The 19319-nt window shown below is 38.2% G+C and overlaps 1 protein-coding gene across 12 annotated transcripts in view; it reads right to left on the bottom strand.

Moving 5' to 3' along the window:
- The window catches only part of Senp6 (SUMO specific peptidase 6), a 78393-nt gene that overhangs the window by 11157 nt on the left and 47917 nt on the right, over window positions 1-19319 (bottom strand). For 11 of the 12 annotated variants that reach the window (XM_087561213.1, XM_087561215.1, XM_087561212.1 and 8 more), the window contains 8 exon segments: window positions 14823-14987; window positions 12684-12717; window positions 12190-12378; window positions 10211-10437; window positions 8455-8564; window positions 8257-8373; window positions 3861-3980; window positions 2135-2227 (listed from right to left, as the gene is read on the bottom strand). In XM_087561213.1, the coding sequence (XP_087417339.1) occupies window positions 2135-2227; window positions 3861-3980; window positions 8257-8373; window positions 8455-8564; window positions 10211-10437; window positions 12190-12378; window positions 12684-12717; window positions 14823-14987 (1055 nt within the window). 12 annotated transcript variants of the gene reach the window in all.

Genomic DNA, 19319 nt, shown 5'->3' with positions numbered 1-19319 from the left:
ATCGTGCAAAGACGTGTCCATCGTGGTTGGACAGCTCTACTATTCTCTATTCAGGCCACTATGAGAAGTTATACATTTCCTGTTGCCTCACTTAAAAACTAGGCAAAATGCCTTTCTTTTCTATTAACTTAACGAACAATACTGAGGCATATGATCACTTCTAACCTCAAAAATACAGGGCTTAAAAACAAACAAACAAACAAACAAACAAAAAAACCAAACTGCACCATGAGGCTAGAGAGATGGCTCATTGCCTAAGAGCCCAGGGTTCAGTTCCCAGCACCCAATGGCATTTTACAAACACTTTTAACTGCAGTTCTAGGGAATCTGGTGCCCTTTTCTGACCTCCAAGGGCAGCAGTGGCGCATATAAATACACACACAAACACACATATAAAATAAAAATAAATCTTAAAAAAAAATAGCAGCAAGCAGGGTATGGTGGTACATGCTTTCAATCCCAGCACTCAGGGGGGCAGAGATGGGTCTTTTGAGTTCAAGGAGCTTAGTCTATTGAGAGAGAGAGCCAGGCCAGTCAGGGTTAGGGTTAGCTACATATGGAGACTATCTAAAAAAAAAACCAAAGATTAAAATCATGACTAAAATGAAGCAGATGACAAATCAATGGTGGCCTATCTAGTATGTAGCTTTAACCTCTTAAAAAAGTAAGACTAGAAATTTACAGACTGTTTTCCATCAATGCAAAGGTGCAGAATCCTGCACTGACCCCCAACTCTGCTGGTTCTCCACCACTTTTATGTCACTTTGATGTCCATGGACATAGATAGTGATCATAGCAGTCCTAACTTATACATGACCTAAATTATATTTCAACTTAACACTTTTGTTATTCTGATCTTACAAACAACATTCCTCTTTTGTTTTAAGAGGTTTGTGCTACTTAAATTCCAAGAAATTTAAGTATGCAGAATACATTTAAACTTGATTCTGAATTTTATTATACTATGCATAAAAAATTCAGTCTCAAGTTGTACTTTGAAGCTATAACTGATACTCTGATTTAATTAGGAGATGAGCTCTCCTAATCAAAAACACCCCCCCTCAACACACACACACACACACACACACACACACACACACACACACACACACACACAGTAGTGCTGGGAATAGAATTGAGGGCCTTCCAAAAACTAACCAAGCAGCCTGCTACTGAGACCCCAAAACAATCTATTTTAAGAGGGGATCCTACTACACTTGTTCAAATTAACCTCAAATTATTTGCTGAAGTGATCCTTGTATGACTAAAACATTTGGGAAAAAAGGTTTGCTCATATTACAAATGAATTTGCTTTACAAAAAGAAAAGGAAGAATGGATAATGAGTCCACATTTACAATTTACAATCTTGGGTGACACAGCAAGACTTTTTACACAGAAACAGCCCTGCACTATTCTAATTTCAGTCAACATTAATTACTCCAATCATAAAGAGAGAACAATGGGACAGAGTCAAGGCATTTCTTAATTTGTCTAAGCAGAGTACAATGTCACTGTGCATGCCAGAAAACAAAAACCTCTTTTGCCAAACAAGGCTACCTTTTACTCACAAACCACCTCTACCTCAGACTTCCCAAGAGCATAACCAGTAATCAAATTCTTTCAAATGGGTTTTTAAAGTAAAAGCAAAGAAAGAAAGAAACACAAATCCTCAAGTCTTAATCACATGCTAAAGCTGTAGGGTGTATGAACACCATCCAACAATAATGAAGTAGCAGAACTGCGTTACTGGAGCACTGGAGCCACTGCTTCTAAAAGCGTGGCTTTCAGCTGAGTAACGCGGACCCCGCCACCTTCTCCTTTACTGTTAACTCTGAGTGGACTTTAAACTAAAAGACTCCCTACTAAACAAGGTAATCTCCACACACAACCCTGCATCATACAAGCATCATTTTTAGAACATGACTGTCTTGTACTTTGACCAATAAAATAAAATTAGGTAAGCTATCCAATATATTCTGTAAAATCCTTTATTTTATGATTCAGTAGAAAATTGTGTTTACTTTCATAACTATTTTTAATACAGAGAACAAATTTCAGAAAGATGTTTTAAAACAAATCCTTCATTTAAAAATATGTGTGTGTATCATCACATTCACAAAGAATTTTACTCACGCTTCATTAAGGGGTACAAAAATAAAATCCTTCTCAAAAATATCTACATGCCGGGTCCATGTTTTCACTCTCCCATGCCGTTTTTGTTGTATCCTGAAAGACAGAGATTAATCACCTTCTTGGTCACTGCAGCTATAGCTTATAAGCAGTGAGTGTGACGAGAGGATTCAGCTGTAACATCTCACACAGTTTGATCTCACCTCACACCTGATGATCTAACAAACTGAAACTTAAAGCTGGGAACCAAACCCTAGCCCTCTCCCTGCAAGAACACTTAAGTGCTCTCTATGAGCCATCACTCCAGACTCATGAGCACAATATCTTAGATGACGTCAGGAAGGGGAGGCATGAAACCTCTTTTTGCCTCTACCATCTAACTGGTGCAGTGTTGCTATTAACAGAACTATACTGAGAGATAATTAACAATGCATGATTTACTGGTAACTGAAAGGAAGGGATCAAGTAAAATATGCACTATTTGAAAATAAAGCAACACCATAAATTATGAACTGTAGTCAATCTATTTCAAGTCTACAATAAAAATTTAAGAAATTCTTAAATAGTAGAAAATATAATTTATATCTGACATAGCAACCCCAAAGCACATGTTATTACAAGATGGTGTGCCAACTCCTGAATCTTTTAATCAATTAAAGTAATCAAGTAAGACCTGAATGCCAGTTGTAAAGAATTCAGGTGTGATAGCAGAATAGAATTTCCTTAACTTGTTTGAAAACAATCATTCTAAGAGCTTATTAAAAGTACAAATTAAATGTTAGGCAGTGGTGGCATACACCTTCCTAAATACTCAGGAGGCAGAAGCAAGCAGATCTCTGTAAGTTCCAGGACAGCCAGGGCTGCACAGAGAAACCCTGTCTCAAGAGGAGGGGAAAAAAAAAGAACCAAGACCAAGCCAAAACTACAGATTTAGGGCTGGGATGCAGCTCAGTGGTAGAGAGCAACGGTTTGCTCAGTACAAGCCAAGGCTGTGGCTCAGTGCCCAGTCCACAAAGAGAAAACAAAACAGGTTCGAGTCTCCTGTGTCAGCATCACTGAAGGAACACTTAGAGCAAAGCACAACAGTGATGGTCTCATCACCATCTAAGATATACAAGTGAGTCCTTTTGGGCTCCACTGTTCTATGTATTAGACCGACAGCCTCTGAATTCTAGCTGTTATGAACTATCAGGGTATAATTAATAGTATTATTTTGAGAGATGAACAGGAATAAAAGATGTTGCTCAATAGAAGTAAAATGATTTTTTTTTAAAAGTTATCTCTTAAAACTAGTGGAAGATTATTTCAGGGCAGCTAAAAGTATATACATCCACTCAGAATAAAACTGAACCTGAGCTGGTGTGCTGTTCCTAGTAGAAGATTCAAGAAACAAAAGTGTAACACAGAGGTCTGTGGGTTTTTTGTTGGACTTTGTTTTTAATTATCATTTTGCATCCATGAATTCAAATATTGAGAAAACATTTTGAGGCAGACATGCTCTTCTCCTTGTCACCACCCACTGAAAAGCACAGCTTCACAGGTATCTAACACTTATACCACATTATAAGTGCTAGAAATGACGTGTATGAAGGAATATACAGGTCATGTGCATATACTACAGCATTCCACTCACAGGACATAAACATCTTGATATCTCATGTGAGATGGGGAACTAAAACCCATGGGTATTAAGGCATAAAGTACTAAAGGAATTAAGAATCTGACTTACGACAGATTAGTTGTCTCAGAATTTCTCCTCTCTCTCTGATTAAGGCGTTTATAGAAAAAAGAACTGAATATATGAATTCGGTCAGCATCTTCTTTCTTCAGTTTTTCAAGCACCAAGTATCTATTTTAGGGGAAAAAACAATTATAATAGATCACAGTACACTCAATACACAAATAGTCACTTATTTGGCCAACATAATCACTATCTTAGAAATGAAGTTTACTTAATGTCACCAAAATATCTTTAGGAAATTTAAAGTGGTCTGTTTTAGAACTAAAACTATAACTTAAAAGATATGTTTTAAAACAAACCCTAAGCCAGAAAATTAAGTATACAGAAATATTTTATAGAAACATTCATAGAAAAATATTGGCAGAAATGCTAATTAACTAATGGATGGAAAAATAAACTGCATGATAGAGTCTTACTCAGCAGAAGCAGTGGCCGATATAAACAGGAGAAACAAGAAGGATTGCAAGGATACTGTGCAGAGGAAGAAACTAGTCCTGTGGCTGAAGCGCTGGCTCAGCAGTAAGCGCATGCGCAGCTCTGCCAAGAGCTGGGTTAGTGGCCAGAGCACACCGCCCACTGCAACTCCAGCTCCAGTCTGCACGGTTCACAAACACGCAGGGGAGCACTCATACACATGAAACAGAAATCTAAGAATCCACCCAGAGAGGAGCTACCCCTTCTCAAAAGGAACGGGGAAGTCGAATGGGGGAAGACTTATATGAAGGGTTCAGGAAGAGAAGAATGGCTGATAGTAGTTTGTAAAGTGAATAAATCTTTTAAAAAAAGCATTCTTGTTTTTCTTGCTACTGTGCTGGAGAGACTTACAAAAACAAACATCCATGACCCCTTATATTGCAAAAGAAAATTATAATTTAATAAATTTAATTGTTTATGTTTCAAACTTGTCGTGTGAAATCTTACACAGAAACACAAAATACTTAAGAGGTCTGTTCTTCTCAAAAAGCCTTTTACTTTATACCATTTGATAATTTCAAAGCTCAAGTTTTTAAAAAAATATATTATTATTATTATTATTATTATTATTATTATTATTATTATTATTATTATACTGGAGGACAACAACATGCACACCAAAACATGGATGTGGAGACAAATTTGCTGCGTAAGTGCTTTGTTTTGTGTGGGAACACCGGCTTCTGGGGCTTACACTGGGGTTGGCAGGCTGGCACGGTGCATGCCAAGCATCATCCCCTGCTGAGCTCTCTCTGGCCCAAAGCTCAAGCTTTAATAAAAAGGATGCAACCTAAAAGAATTCTGAGACTGAGGCGGCTCAGGCCCTACAAAAGGCATTATAAAAGATAATCCCTCAACAGGCAGTTTAAATCAGTTATTGACTTCTGCGTTAATATTCCTAACAGAATACATAGCAAACTATTTAGAAGACTGGAGCTATACCTAAAAGGAAAACCATACTATTCTTGCTGGCCAAAAGCTACTTTGAAAAACATCAACTAAGTTGGGCACTGCTGTCTGTGCTCCATTTCTTAATGCTCAAGAGGAGATAGGAATATAGAAATTTCTGTGGTTGTTTAGTCCAGGTTCAATGCCAGGCAGGCTATACTACAGAGTGAGACTTTCAAAAACTCCAAACTTTGAATACAGGAACTATTCAAAAGGGGTGAGGATAAGGTATTTGTGGGTCCCTATTTGTAATCCCAACATTTGGAAAAGCTGAAACAGGAGAATTGCTGTGAAACCGAGACCAGCTTGGCAGACAGCAAGTCTGCCCGGTCTCCAAAATACAGGAGAGAAAAACCTTGCGCACATGCACATACAAACACATGCACAAAAACAACCTCTTCTGGCCTCAACATGGCTTAGCAAATAAAGGTATGGATGGAGCCCAACAACCTTGGTTTGATGCCCAAAACCTACACAGTAGAAGAAAGAACAAAACCCATCCCACCCAATAAACAAAAAGCAAACAAAAATTCCATGCTTTTTTTTTTTAAAGATTTATTTATTATATATAAGTACACTGTAACTCTTCAGACACCAGAAGAGGGCATCAGATTCCATTACAGATGGTTGTGAGCCACCATGTGGTTGCTGGGATTTGAACTCAGGACCTCTGGAAGAGCAATGAGTACTCTTAACCACTGAGCCATCTCTCCAGCCCCCCATGCTTTTATATATACACAAACCATTTGTTTTTATTATATATATAAGATGTGTGTGTATTTTACCTATTTGTGTACTATGTGTATGCCGGGGCCCCAGGAGGCCAGAAAAGGGTGCTGGATCCCCTTGAACTAGAAGTCAAAAATAGTTGTAAGCCACCATGTGGGTACTAGAAAGTGAACCTGGGTTTTCTACAAAAATAGTATGTGCTCTTAACTGCTAAGCCATCTTTCTAGTCCCCAAATCCGTGGCTTTAAAAGAATTAATCCTCCCCATCACTCTCTTATGGCCTTGATTACTAGCCAACAAGGTTTGTGTATCTGTCTCGGCTTTCGCTCCCCTGGTGCTGACGTCACAGGCAATGAAAGCGGATGTGCTCTGTGTAGAAGAGCTGAGGGTTCAAGCTGCGGTCTCTTGCTTACAGAGCAAGAACTCTTAACCACTGGACCACCTCCCCAGCCCTGAAATCCCTTCCTTCTCAAACAAATGAAACAAGAGGTTGGAGAGATCAGCAATTAAAGGTATTTCTTCAGTTCCCACCAACTACTTGGGCGGTTCACAAGGCCCCATAACTCCAGGTCTAGGAGACCTGGGACACTCTCCTGGCTTTAGTAGCTACCTGTGCACATACCTGCCTGTGCACACACAAATTAAGAAAAAAAAAAAAACTCTCATAGAACAAGAAAAACTATCCTTTTGTTTCACTTCTAAAAGTATCATGAAATATAAATAAAAATTTAAAAGTATGATATATTTTCCTAGATTTCCTTTATTAACTGCATGTTTTACATCAGGGTTTATTATGTAAATTTAACTGGAAACTTAACTATAAATGAGTACCGAATAAAGTCAGGATTATAAATTATATGATATAAAAATTAAGATTGATTCAGCATGAGATATAAAACAGAAAGAGCAGGGTAAGTTGGTTGGCAGAGTGCTTTTTTAGCATGTATGAAGTCCTGGGTTTATTCTCCAAACACCATATAAGCAAGTTTTCAGCTCCTAGCTAAGTATGGTAGCACATGTCTGCAATCCCATCCAGCAAGAAAACCACAGGCCCAAGGTCACCCTCAGCTGTACAGTCAGAGTGAGGCCAGCATGGGATATGCGAAATTCTGTTGCAAAGAAGTAGTAGCAGCAGTGAGAGCAGCAGAGTAGTAGTAACTCCAAAATATTACATATTGACTTAAAGGGTTAAAAATAAAAGGATGAAGTGCTTGCCATGAAAGTGCAAAGAAATATCAACACTGTCAACAAAACAGACTCAAGAGAGGAAGATCAGGGATAAGGAAGGGTACCACATAATGATAAAGGGTCAATCTCCAAGGTATAAAAGCATATTTTCCTACCAATAGAACTTCAAAATACAGGTGGCTTTAAAAACAGCAAGCTAGAGATTTTAACAATCCTTTCTAATAATTTTATAGAACAATTAGGCATAAAAGCTGTAAGGATTTCATACATGCTTGCCAAGTGTTCCTATCCAAGTCAAGCTGAGCTAAGATGTCACCCAAAACAACATTAAAAGTAAGTATATTATTCATACGTTATGTTCTGTGTGCACGTGAGTGCCATTGGAAGCCAGAAGAGGGGATCAGATCCCTGGACGTCTTTCCCTCACGGTGAAGTGAATCCACCACTGGGCTAGTAAATCAACTTTTCAGGTTTCAACAATCAGGTTTCAAAACACATTTGGAGTTAAGAGATAAGCTCAAATATCTGGGAACTAGAAGACGCCAGCCTGGGTCTAAGAAGGCTGCGTCTTACTTTGTTTCAGGTATGCGCCCTTTCACTGCACACACCAATAAACACACAGTAGGCTAGTAGTTATGAAAACTGTGCTGGCAGTTCCTTACTATCTCACATGTAGTGCCTCATTCAACTCTCACAACCCTTATTCTCATTTTAAAAAGTTTATTTATTTTATGTGTGTGAGTACACTGTTGTTGTCTTCAGACACACCAGAAGAGGGCATCGGATCCCATTACAGATGGTTGTGAACCACCATGTGGTTGCTGGGAACTGAACTCGGGACCTCTGGGAGAGCGTATTCTCATTTTAAAGATGCCGAAACCAAGTTAGAGAAAGGATGTTTGAGTAGATCACTCTTCTCGAGTGCCACAACATATGACAGTGACAAAAAATTGTAATCAAAAGTCTGATTTCAGGAAGCAAAGACTTAAAAAGATATGCAATGGCAGAATGTCAGATTTACTTATAAATAAGTCAGTTAACTTACTTCAAATAAAAGTCGATAATAACATCATTTAAAAACTCTCCTTCACTCAGACAGTGCAGGTCCTCATTAGTAACAGAAATGCCTCCCTTGGCTGGAGGTGGTGGATATACTATCAATCTATAATAAAGGGAAAGAAAACATTACATAACACAGAAACAGACATTTTTAAGCACTGAAAACATAAAAGAATTTTCTCACTTTTCTACAGGGCCAATGAAGATTGTATGGCTCTCTCCAGCTTCTTCTTCATCATCAAAAAACTGCAATTCTTGTTTGCTTCTAAGTTGTATTTTAGATTCAAAGGACACCTGGCAGAAAAAATAACCAACTTGTGAAGTTAACTGGGAACTTTTAAATAAAAAGAGCAAGTACAAGGCAGAAGAGGTGTCTCAAAGGATAATGCACACCTTTAGCCCAAGCACTCAGGAGACACGGGTAGTTTGAGGACAGCCAAGGTTAGATAGTGTCTCAAAAACAAAAACAAATAAGCCAAGCAAGCCTGAAAATAACAATCTACAAAGAAAGGGGTGAGCGGTGCTTAAAAATAAGCAACAAAAAGCTAGTAATGGGGTTAGCTTCACTAGTAGCTCCAGACAATATGTCATAATGGTTTTCAGTTTCTTATGTCTACTATTCATACTGAATCATACTGGTAAGATTTGAAGAACTGCTAAAATAAAACAAATCCTAAAGTGGTTTTGTTTGTTTGTTTTGTTTTTTTCATAACAGTGGAAACCTAAGTTGGTGCAAAGACTAGGCAGTCTGTGGGAGCTGGGCACAGGTGCTAAAACATACAGTTCAATGAATTAAACACTTACTACAGGAAAACCTGAGTCCGTTCTACCTGCCTTTTTAAAAAATCTCTGCAAAAGAGTTTTCTCTCTTTTCCTCGTCCCTGCCTTGCATGACATGTATGAAGTCTAGTTCAGTTATCAAGATGGTGTCTTGGGGCTGGATATACAGCTCACTGGAGATAAAGAATAATTGCCCAGGAAAGCATTAAAGAGGAAAAAAAAAAGTTGCCAGATATGCTGATGTGTACCTCTAATCCTAGCCCTTGAAGTGGGGGTAGGAAGTGGGCAAATTACAAAGTTTAGGCTACATAGCAAGACCTAGGCTATCTAGAGCTACAGAGTAGGAATAATTTTAAAAATGAATAACTACAAAAACAAAAAGAAACCAAAGCAAATGAACAAAAACAAAGTTTTCAGCTGAGTGCATGTGGGAACACATGTGTAATTCCTGAACCTCAGATATACAGGCAGGACTGCCAGTCTGCCATCAGTTTATAAACAAGACCCTGAAACACATAAAACTTATCAAATTATGCCTCAAACCATCCACATTTAAGTTTGTAGCCGGGTTGAAAGAGTTATTTCCAGTCAACTAAGCAAATCTCCAAACTAGCCAAACCGAGTTGCTATACAAATGGTGCAGTGGTCCTTCGCCCACGGGGCTTGAGCGCTGCCTAACTCTGAGGCATGTCTATACAGCTAACTGCAAGCAGGCTGACAGTCAGTGTGCTCCTTACTTCCAATACTGTCAACTATGCCAAAACAAGTATGCACTATGCACAGGGGACCTTTGGCTCTAGGACACAGGGCAACAATCTATTTGAGTGAGCAGTGAATGCAGTGTGAAGAGACAGGAGAAAAAGAACAGACAGTGTGAAAGGGAACTAAATGAGACCAAAACTTACATCACACATCTTAAAATTTAAATTTCTTTGATTTTACAATAAAATTTGAAGATTAACATCAAAATGAGCAATATTTAAACATTTCATTTTAAAACTACTCATTATTATTCAGGGTATGGCTCATGGCAAGATGTCTGCCTAACATATGTAGAAGCCCTGGTTTTGATTCCCAGCAAACAGGGTTTGATCCCTTACAAAAAGCAAACAGAATTACCCAATTATTAAAATTATGGTAAGATTTTAAAATGTAATTACAGTTTTCACTTTGTTCTCTTTTTGCACACAGTTTCCTTTGATGCTCTCTTCATAGCTTCTTGTACAGGCAACAAGTCTGCTGTTGGCTTCTTCAAAAGGAATTTTTGCAAAAAAGTTGCAAACATTATTTCTTATACCAATGTCAGTAATGATACTTTCAAAGACCACATCTGCCTGATGATCAAGGCCAGTTTGAAAAATTAAAATAATGTACTGTTCTTCTAAACCTGGAAAGAAAGAAAGAAAGACAGCTATGAGACTCAACAGATTAAGCAGACAGCGTGACCGCATTCCAACACGTGATGGCAGGATGATTGCCAAGAGTGTGTGGAAAACCTGGGCTATACAGCAAATACTGAAACACTCTTTAAAGAGAAAAGGCCAAAAGAGGGTTAGGGAGATAACTCAGTCAGTAAAGTGTGTGCCACCAGAGCATGAGAAAGAACCTCAGTTTGATCCCCAAAATCCACATAAAAGACACGGAGACCGGCCGATCTCTCTGGTTGCAGACCTGCCAGGCTAGCCCACATGTTAAATCTCGAGCACTGAAAGATTCAGTCTCAAAAAGCTGACAATATCTGAGGCTGACCACCTCTGTTATCCATATCTGTGCATGCACAAGCATATGTGCATTTGCATGCACGGATAAGAATACCAACCTGTAGTCATCTAGGTTCTGGAATATATATTCATAACAGTATTTGGTACATGGGGATTCACAATACTGGAAAATGGGCAGTATTAATTATTACCAAAGGAACCAGGTCTAAATAGCTCATTAACAAAGCTATTAAAAGATAAAAACAATGTACTTCTAAAACATGATTCTCAATCTATGGGTCTAAGCCTCCACAGGTTGCATATCAGATCTCCAGTATATCAGATACTTACATCATGATTCACAACAGTAGCAAAATTAGAGTCATGAATTAGCAACAACAATGGTTGGGGGTCACCATGACATCAGGAACTGGACTAAAGGGTGGCAGCATTAGGAAGGTTGAGAACCACTATTCCCAAAGGATTGAAACTAAATCATAATCTTAAAATATATCAATTAGCATTTCTGCCAAGGAAGGTTAGGAAACCTACATATAGTGGACCTGCAAAGCCACTGTTCACTAACGTATAAATCCTTGCAGCGATGGCAGCATCTCCTGGATGCTAAGCTGAAGCTGCAATTAATGCTAAAATGTAATTTTTTTTTTCTTTTCTTTTTTTCGGAGCCGGGGACCGAACCCAGGGCCTTGCACTTGCTAGGCAAGCGCTCTACCACTGAGCTAAATCCCCAACCCCTAAAATGTAATTTTTTATATAAATCACTTTTGTTGTTTGTGTTTGTCTTCATGTACGTCTGTGCAGGACTGTGTGTCTGGTGCCCACAGAAGGGCCAGAAGAGAGCTACATCTTTCAGAACTGAAGTTACAGATAATCGTGAGCTGCATGTGGGTGCTGGGAAACAACCCATATCCTCTGCAAGAGCAGTAAGTGACCTTGACCACTGAACCACCTCCCCAGCCCCAATGCACTCAGTATATGAACAGCTGTGCTGCTGAGGTACAAAGTGAAGAACTGTATCTATTTAAGGAATAGAGACCTCTTCTACGTCATTCAAATTTTTCTAGTTACAGCTCCTCAGACAAACCTAACTCAGCAGCCACATCAGTTAAATTCATTTTATTTAAGTGAAACAGACTTCAGATGCTTGGCGTTTAACCCGGTTTGCAACCTTTCTAAATGGGTAAACCTAGGTTTTACCTCCCATCCTTCTACTTTCTGTTGGCCTTTCCTCAGAGGCTGTTGTATCCATTCACAGTAAGGAAATCACATTACTACCCAATGAAATACGTACTGACTGACCTGAAAGTCTTCGACTGCTCATGATGCACTGATAAAACACCCCACTGTCTAAGACACTCCTACTCTGCTGTTCGGAAGAGGTTCTTCTATCTTAACTGCAATCTGTCTACAAAACTTACTCGTTATCCTGTTTATTCCTTTACAATCATTCCAAACTTTATCTTCTTTGCTCATCTGCAGCTGCAAGCTCAGCTTCTGATAAACTGCTGGTATTGCCTGGAGAAACACTACTGGTAATTTGCGGACATTACACCATTCACATTTAGTTAGATCAGAGGTATTTAAAATAATCTCTACAGAATCTGGTCCTAGAGGGAAACAGAGAAAAAGGGAAAAGGAGCAAATTTTTTAAGGCGACAAACCAAAAAATAGAGGAAATACAAGCTTAAAATTAATAATTTACCAAACTCTATACTATTCTTAAGAACTGCATTTATAAAACATAATTTTTCCAAATAAAAAGGAGACCCTAAAATATTAGGCTTAGTTGCATCCCAAAATGAAATTACACGAAGCCCTTTTATATAATGTAATAATTAATTAAACAAATATTTATTACTATAAAAATGGATCATATAAACTTTAGTGCCTGAACAGATAAAAAATAGCTTACCATCTAGACGTATCTTGATTAACTCTAAAGAAAACTTTAAAAACAAAAAGACAAGTTAGTAGTGATAATAAACTTATTAAAATTTTTGTTCTATATATTCTAAATGGTATATACAGTCCATAAGAATACAAAGGGCAGAAAAACTGAGTCATATACCATGTGCTTAAACCTAAGATAAAATATCCACCCTAAACAAACAAAAAACAAAATAAACTCTGCTATTTTGAACTTATTACAGAGAAGTTGACAGAATATTACAGTGAACACCTACCTGAAAGAAAATCTCGTTCCTAGATTCATTAACTTATAATATTTTCATTTATCTGCTATATTATTGTTTATAAGTTATATTTTTACTAAAAAAAAAAAAAAGCCATAAAGCAGGCAGCACTCATTACTTCATCCCTAAATCTTTTTGCATGAAGCTTCTAAACACAGGTACATTTTCCTACACAACTAAAACATCATCGCAAATCTAAGAGATCAAGTTTAACTTCTTCCATATAGAGTTATACTTACATTTCTATCAAGCCTTGTTTTAACGTTCCCTCAGTCATTACTCTGTCAATATTACATATCATAATGTACTGCAGACTCGACTTCACTATTCTTCAGGACATGACTTTATGGATCTAAGTTGCATACACCATGCAATCTTCTAGAGGCGTGTTTCCTTGTTTCCAAATCCAATCCATACATTTTCAGGAACTGTAGCATATGGATGACGTGCTGACCCTATGCTATGGCCCCGTAAGTGCCAGGCGCTCTCACTGCTCATTTTATTAATCACCTGCCTCAGCAGTGGCCCTAGGCTTTTGCTCTGCGTCCATATTGTGTGTTCATAACGAGGTAATCCAAGCAGAGATACTTAAAGTGAATGGGTACCTTTTACCCAGTGGTTGTAGCACCCCTGACGTTCTTCTCCAGAATCATTATTGGTGGTTATAAAATGGTTTAACTGTCTAATTATTTCAATGTGGAGAGCACTTAACATTAAGCCTAACTACTAATAAACCTCAATCAAGTTATCTTGAATGTTTAGAGAAATGAAGAGAATCAAAAGGAGGCAAATGTTCTGATAGGCATTGAAGAATAAGATGTATTAACAGCAGTAAACAGATACATGAGAAGCAAACACAGACTACGTGTTCTTTAACCAGAATTCTAAAATGTTGAGGACCAAAGGAGGTTCATATTTTAGAGATGTTCGTGTGGAATATTTTCTTAGACTTTAGTGGTTAAAAATTCCTGATCTAGGGCTGGAGAGATGGCTCAGTGGTTAAGAGCACCCGACTGCTCTTCCAGAGGTCCTGAGTTCAATTCCCAGCAACCACATGGTGGCTCACAACCATCTGTAAAGATATCCGATGCTCTCTCCTGGTGTATCTGAAGACAGCTACTGTGTACTTATATATAATAAATGAATAAATCTTTAAAAAAAATCCCTGATCTAAAAATAAAAAATTTTAAATCCTCCAAAATCTAAGCCTTTCTCCCAGGCAGCACTGAGGACTGAATATACAGTGTTGAGCACACGCTAAGCATGAGACCCGCCACTGAGCTCCTCCCCTAAAACCAAGGCAATCTTTATCTTATTTTATTTTTTATGAGACTGAGGAATGTGCCTCTCATCCAACTTGGTTTGTTTTATTTGCTTGCTTGTAACCACGCCTCCACACCCAACTTCCTGGTGATCCTGCTGCCATCCGACTCCAAAATGGCTTGTAGCATACACCAGTCCATCTGACTCAGATAGAGTATATTCACCATATCCAGCAATACAAATCTTTTAAGTTCCTGTCAGTGCCCAAGGTTTCAGACTTCGGAGAATTCTGAAATTTTGGACAAGGTGTACCCAAACTGTACAATAAAATACAAACGACAGAACTTAACTGTAAGTATGAGTCATACACATTCTTACAGGTTCCTACAATAAATCTAATACCGCTTGAATTTATGTTCTACCTACACATCCACCAGTTTTTAATGGGTTATTATTTATATACTCGTAAGAAAATCTGAAATTTTAAATATTAACTTCAGTAATTTAATTGAGCAAACTTTAAATACACTGATTGACTCTATCAGTGGCATCTGATTCTTGTTATCGGTACAGCAACAGTTTAAGAACATACTTACAATTACAGGCTCTACCAACAGTCGGAAGAGTGTTCCAACTCGTATACTTCGGCAGTTTAAAATGACACTGCCAAAGTCTTGGCAGCTTAAAGATGTAACGGGAATTAAAGCTCCATGAGTGTTTACTTTACGACGTTTTAGAGGTGTGCTGATGGAATTACCAAGCTGAAAAGAAAACAAAAAACTTCACATAGTAAGGAACTGTAACAAGCATGCAAACTAAACATACATGCAAAAAGACTCAATATGAGAAATGTCACTACATGGACTGACTGTCCTACCTCAAAGCAAGAGAAAACAGAAATTATGGCTTTTATGTAAAGTAATTCTCAAGTTATGACATGAAGTTTAAGGTCAGAAATAAAACTTACAAATCACACTGGCTACGCTCAAATCACAAACTAACACTTTTGACAAAAACTAGTAACTTCCTTAAGCTTCTGTTTGCTAAAATGAAAAGCACTGAGGGCTAAGAATGCCTCTACTGGTGAGAGCATGTATCTTTACTCTCAGCACTCAGAAGGCAAAGACAAGAGGATCTCAGGGGTTCAAGGCTAGCCTGGTCTACAGAGTTCCAGGACAGCCTGGGATATACAGAGAAACCCTGTTTAAGAAAAAACAACAAAATTATCTACCTTCTAACTTCAACATATACTTCAAAGTCACAGCATGGAAGCCCAATAAACAGCAAAAGTTCAACCAACAGAACAATGCAACAGAATAAAAAACCTGGAAAGAAACTAAATTCACACTTCTACAGGCAAGTAATTTTATGCTTTGTTTCATTTTCATCAGTGAGTGTGAGAAAGGGTTAGCTCAAGAGATGGTTTTGATTACTGTGGGTGCTGGGAACAGAACTCTAGTCCTCTGGAAGTCTGTGTTTTGGCCTTTAGCAGTGGAGCTATCATTTCAGCCCTTGTTTGGTTTTGTGAAGCTGAATCTTTGTGTTGTCTCTGATGCCCTCATACTGAGGATCATCTTGCCTCAGCATCCCAAGTGCCCTGCTCCAGGTAACATGTTTGAATGAAGCGCTAAGAATATACACTAGAGGAAAGATAGTCTTTTTCCATAAATGATGCAGGGAAAATGCAGTGCCAACAAGCACAAGAGTACATACAGATAGGACTGGAGAGATGGTTTTGAGGGTAAGAGGTCCTGAGTTCAATTTGCAGCATCTACATGGTGGCTCACAACCATCTACAACTCCAATTCTGCCAGTTCTAATCCCTGTGGGCACTGGCAGCCAGTGATGCATAGATATACAGGCAGGCAAAACAGTCACATTCATAAATTTTTTTCTGACATGTAAAAATTTTCTAAACAAAAACATCAATATACAATCTAAATTCTATAAAACATGTACAAACAAACACAGAGGAGAGACTTCCTTCCAAATGATAGAATATAGATAGATAGCAATGGACTTTACACACAAGATACTGAAAGTACACACACACACACACACACACACACACACACACACACACACACACACACACACAAACACACCCTAAAAGATATGAGAAAAAATTGTCAACTATCTAACAAAGGGCTAATATCTAAAATACATAAGGAACTCAGTGGTGAACACAAATATAATCCAGTCCACTGGGCTGGCACTGAAGTTCACGCCTACAATCCCAGCATTGGGGAGGCAGAGGCAGGAAGACCATCTTTAGCTACATAGGAAGTTCAAGGCCAGCCTGGGCTAAATGAGATCTTATATCTCAAATTGATAAAGAAACAGAAACAGGGACAATAGACTTAAATAGTCAGTTTGCAAAAGAAGACACACAAATAGTTTAACAGGTACAGGGAAAACATGATTAGCACCACTAATTACAAAGGAAATATAAATCAAAATCACAGTGAGATGTTCTCAAAATAGCATTAGGAAAATGAATACGTGATAGCAAGGACGCAGACAAAGGCACACTCTAAATTACTACGGCCATTTCAGAAACACTGTAAGAGATTTTTCCAACTTAAAACAGGACAATACAATTGCTCCTATCCAAAGTATGTGAGAGCAGCTGCCAGAGATGCCTGCAACCCATGCTCATTACAGAACGATTGACACAAGACAAGACAAACAATTAGAGTGCACACCAACTAACGGGGGAAATAAAAACACAGTACACAGACACAATGAAATACATCTCAGACATGTAAAAGCATGGAATCCTATGGTTGGCAACATCATGGATGGAACTAGAGATAATCACGTTAATGGAACGAACCTGAACCAGGCTTCTTCCACTTGTGTAACCTCAACACTGGGGAGGCTGAGGCCGAAGTGCATCTGAGAACTGAAGGCCTGAGCTATACAATGTTTGAGGGCAGACAGCCTGGAAACAGACCTGTTACCTCTACTTTCCTCTAGGAAAACACACACCACACCATATAGCTATGGGTTTATACATCACCTTTTCAGAATAAGAAACTGTTTATCATGACTATTTTCCTAAATTATTAATAGGACACATCAAAGACTTTTTAAAAACACCTTAGACATGTTTGCTTTGGCTTGGTTTACTTTTTAAGCTTTACAATCATTGTTTTCATGAGAGCTACTCTGTTTCTAATTATAGATAACAAGTGTTGCTCCCAGTAGAATCCTAAGAGGAAAGTGTCTGATAGCTCCATAAGCGGCTACAGAGCAGCACAGAAAGGGGAAACAGGAGCCTTTTGGTCAGTGTGCCATCAAAAACCTAAACAATCCTACTCCATGAAAGTCCAATTCATTTAACTCAACCCCTCTATGTTGCACTTTTTGGTCTGTCCCCACAATAAACTATCTCCAATAAACATTTCTGAAGTAGAGTCTGGTTCCCATGTGCAATCAGTGCTCAAGTGTCCTCTAGTGAAGTTACACCAATTTACAACCATAACATTCTATCTTTGCAAACACCACTGGAGCACTACCATGGTTACAAAACATTGGCAATCAGTAAAGTTAACAAGAAGCAATTCATTCATATTTACTAACTGATTACTACCTTTCCAGAACTTGATTCATTTTTCAATACTCCTATGCTTGTGTGAGCACCAGTGTGCAAGCACCTGTATGTTAGCATGTGCCAGGGTCTCCCTGGGACCTTGGGGCTCTTGGATTGGCTAAGGATAGCTAGCTGGCTAGTAAGCCAAGGGATGCACAATGTCCCTCCCTTTCCAGTGCTGGGTTACAATCCATACTTGACTTTCTGCATGGGTGTTAAAAGATCAAACTCAGATCTTCAGGCTGTGTAGCAAGCATGTTAATGACAGAGCTATCCCTCCTCCTTAGTCCTTCAATTTCTTTCCGACTTTAAGAGATGGAGAGATGGCTCAGTGGTTAAGAGCACCGACTGCTCTTCCAGAGGTCCTGAGTTCAAATCCCAGCAACCACATGGTGGCTCACAACCATCTGTAATGAGATCTGATGCCCTCTTCTGGTGTGTCTGAAGAGAGCAACAGTGTAGTTATATACAATAAATAAATCTTTAAAAAAAAAAAAAAGAAAGTACAAATACATAAAAAATGAACTATAGTATCAACTAATGCTATTTTTCCTTATTAATCTATTAAATCTTATTTACATTCCATACCCTGATTTAAATTTCTTTTTAGTAAAGTATTCTGCTACTTATTTTGCTTGTCTTGCCATGCTTGGAAAGGCACTAAGTTATAAAAATAAGAACCCAGTTTAAAAAGTCATCTTGGTTGTTTCTCGGTTTTAAGGTCTAGACTTTTTCTCTTCCTTAGTAAACCTGTCTTCTCTGCTAAAAAAAAATAAAATAAAATAAAATAAAATGTTCATTTTGTAAAGCACGTCCACTTTATAAATTCATATATTCCTGTATCTTGTTATTCTGATGAGTACTATGCATTGATTTAACTCTCATTTTTATCTTCAATTGGTGACGTTGGTCCGGTCACACCTGTACCAGTGGACAGTGATTTTTTTTTTCATTATTAATAGTGCCTTGCTGTTGTTGGCTTCTATCTTACTTTGATTTTAGAGACAGGGTCTCACTCTGTAGCTCAGGTTTGCCTACAATTCACTCTCCCCCCAGAGCAGTCTCAATCAAAGGTGCAGCAATCCTCCTGCCTTGGTTTACCCAGTGCTGGGATTGCAGCTATGACGAACAACGCTCAGATAAGAATCTCGTTTGTATAAATCATACCTTGAGAAGAGGGAAGAAGAATTCCTTTGAGAAATATTGTATGGGGTCAAATGATATATATTTAAAAAATTTAATTTTTTTAATGGTTTATTTATTATATACAAGCATACTGTAGCTGTCTTCAGACACACCAGAAGAGGGCATCAGATCTCATTACAGATGGTTGTGAGCCACCATGTGGTTGCTGGGATTTGAACTCAGGACCTCTGGAAGAGCAGTCAGTGCTCTTAACCACTGAGCCATCTCTCCAACCCTAAAAATTTTAAGATTTTTTTTATATTGATTTTCCTAAAAGCCATGGCTTTGCTTTCTACTGCCAAACCAGAAAAGT

The sequence above is a fragment of the Rattus norvegicus genome, chromosome 8, assembly GCF_021556685.1.
Source record: "Rattus norvegicus strain SHRSP/BbbUtx chromosome 8, alternate assembly SHRSP_T2T, whole genome shotgun sequence".
Classification (NCBI taxonomy): domain Eukaryota; kingdom Metazoa; phylum Chordata; class Mammalia; order Rodentia; family Muridae; genus Rattus; species Rattus norvegicus.
Note: the sequence above shows the minus strand (reverse complement) of the source record. Positions and strands in the feature narration are given on the sequence as shown.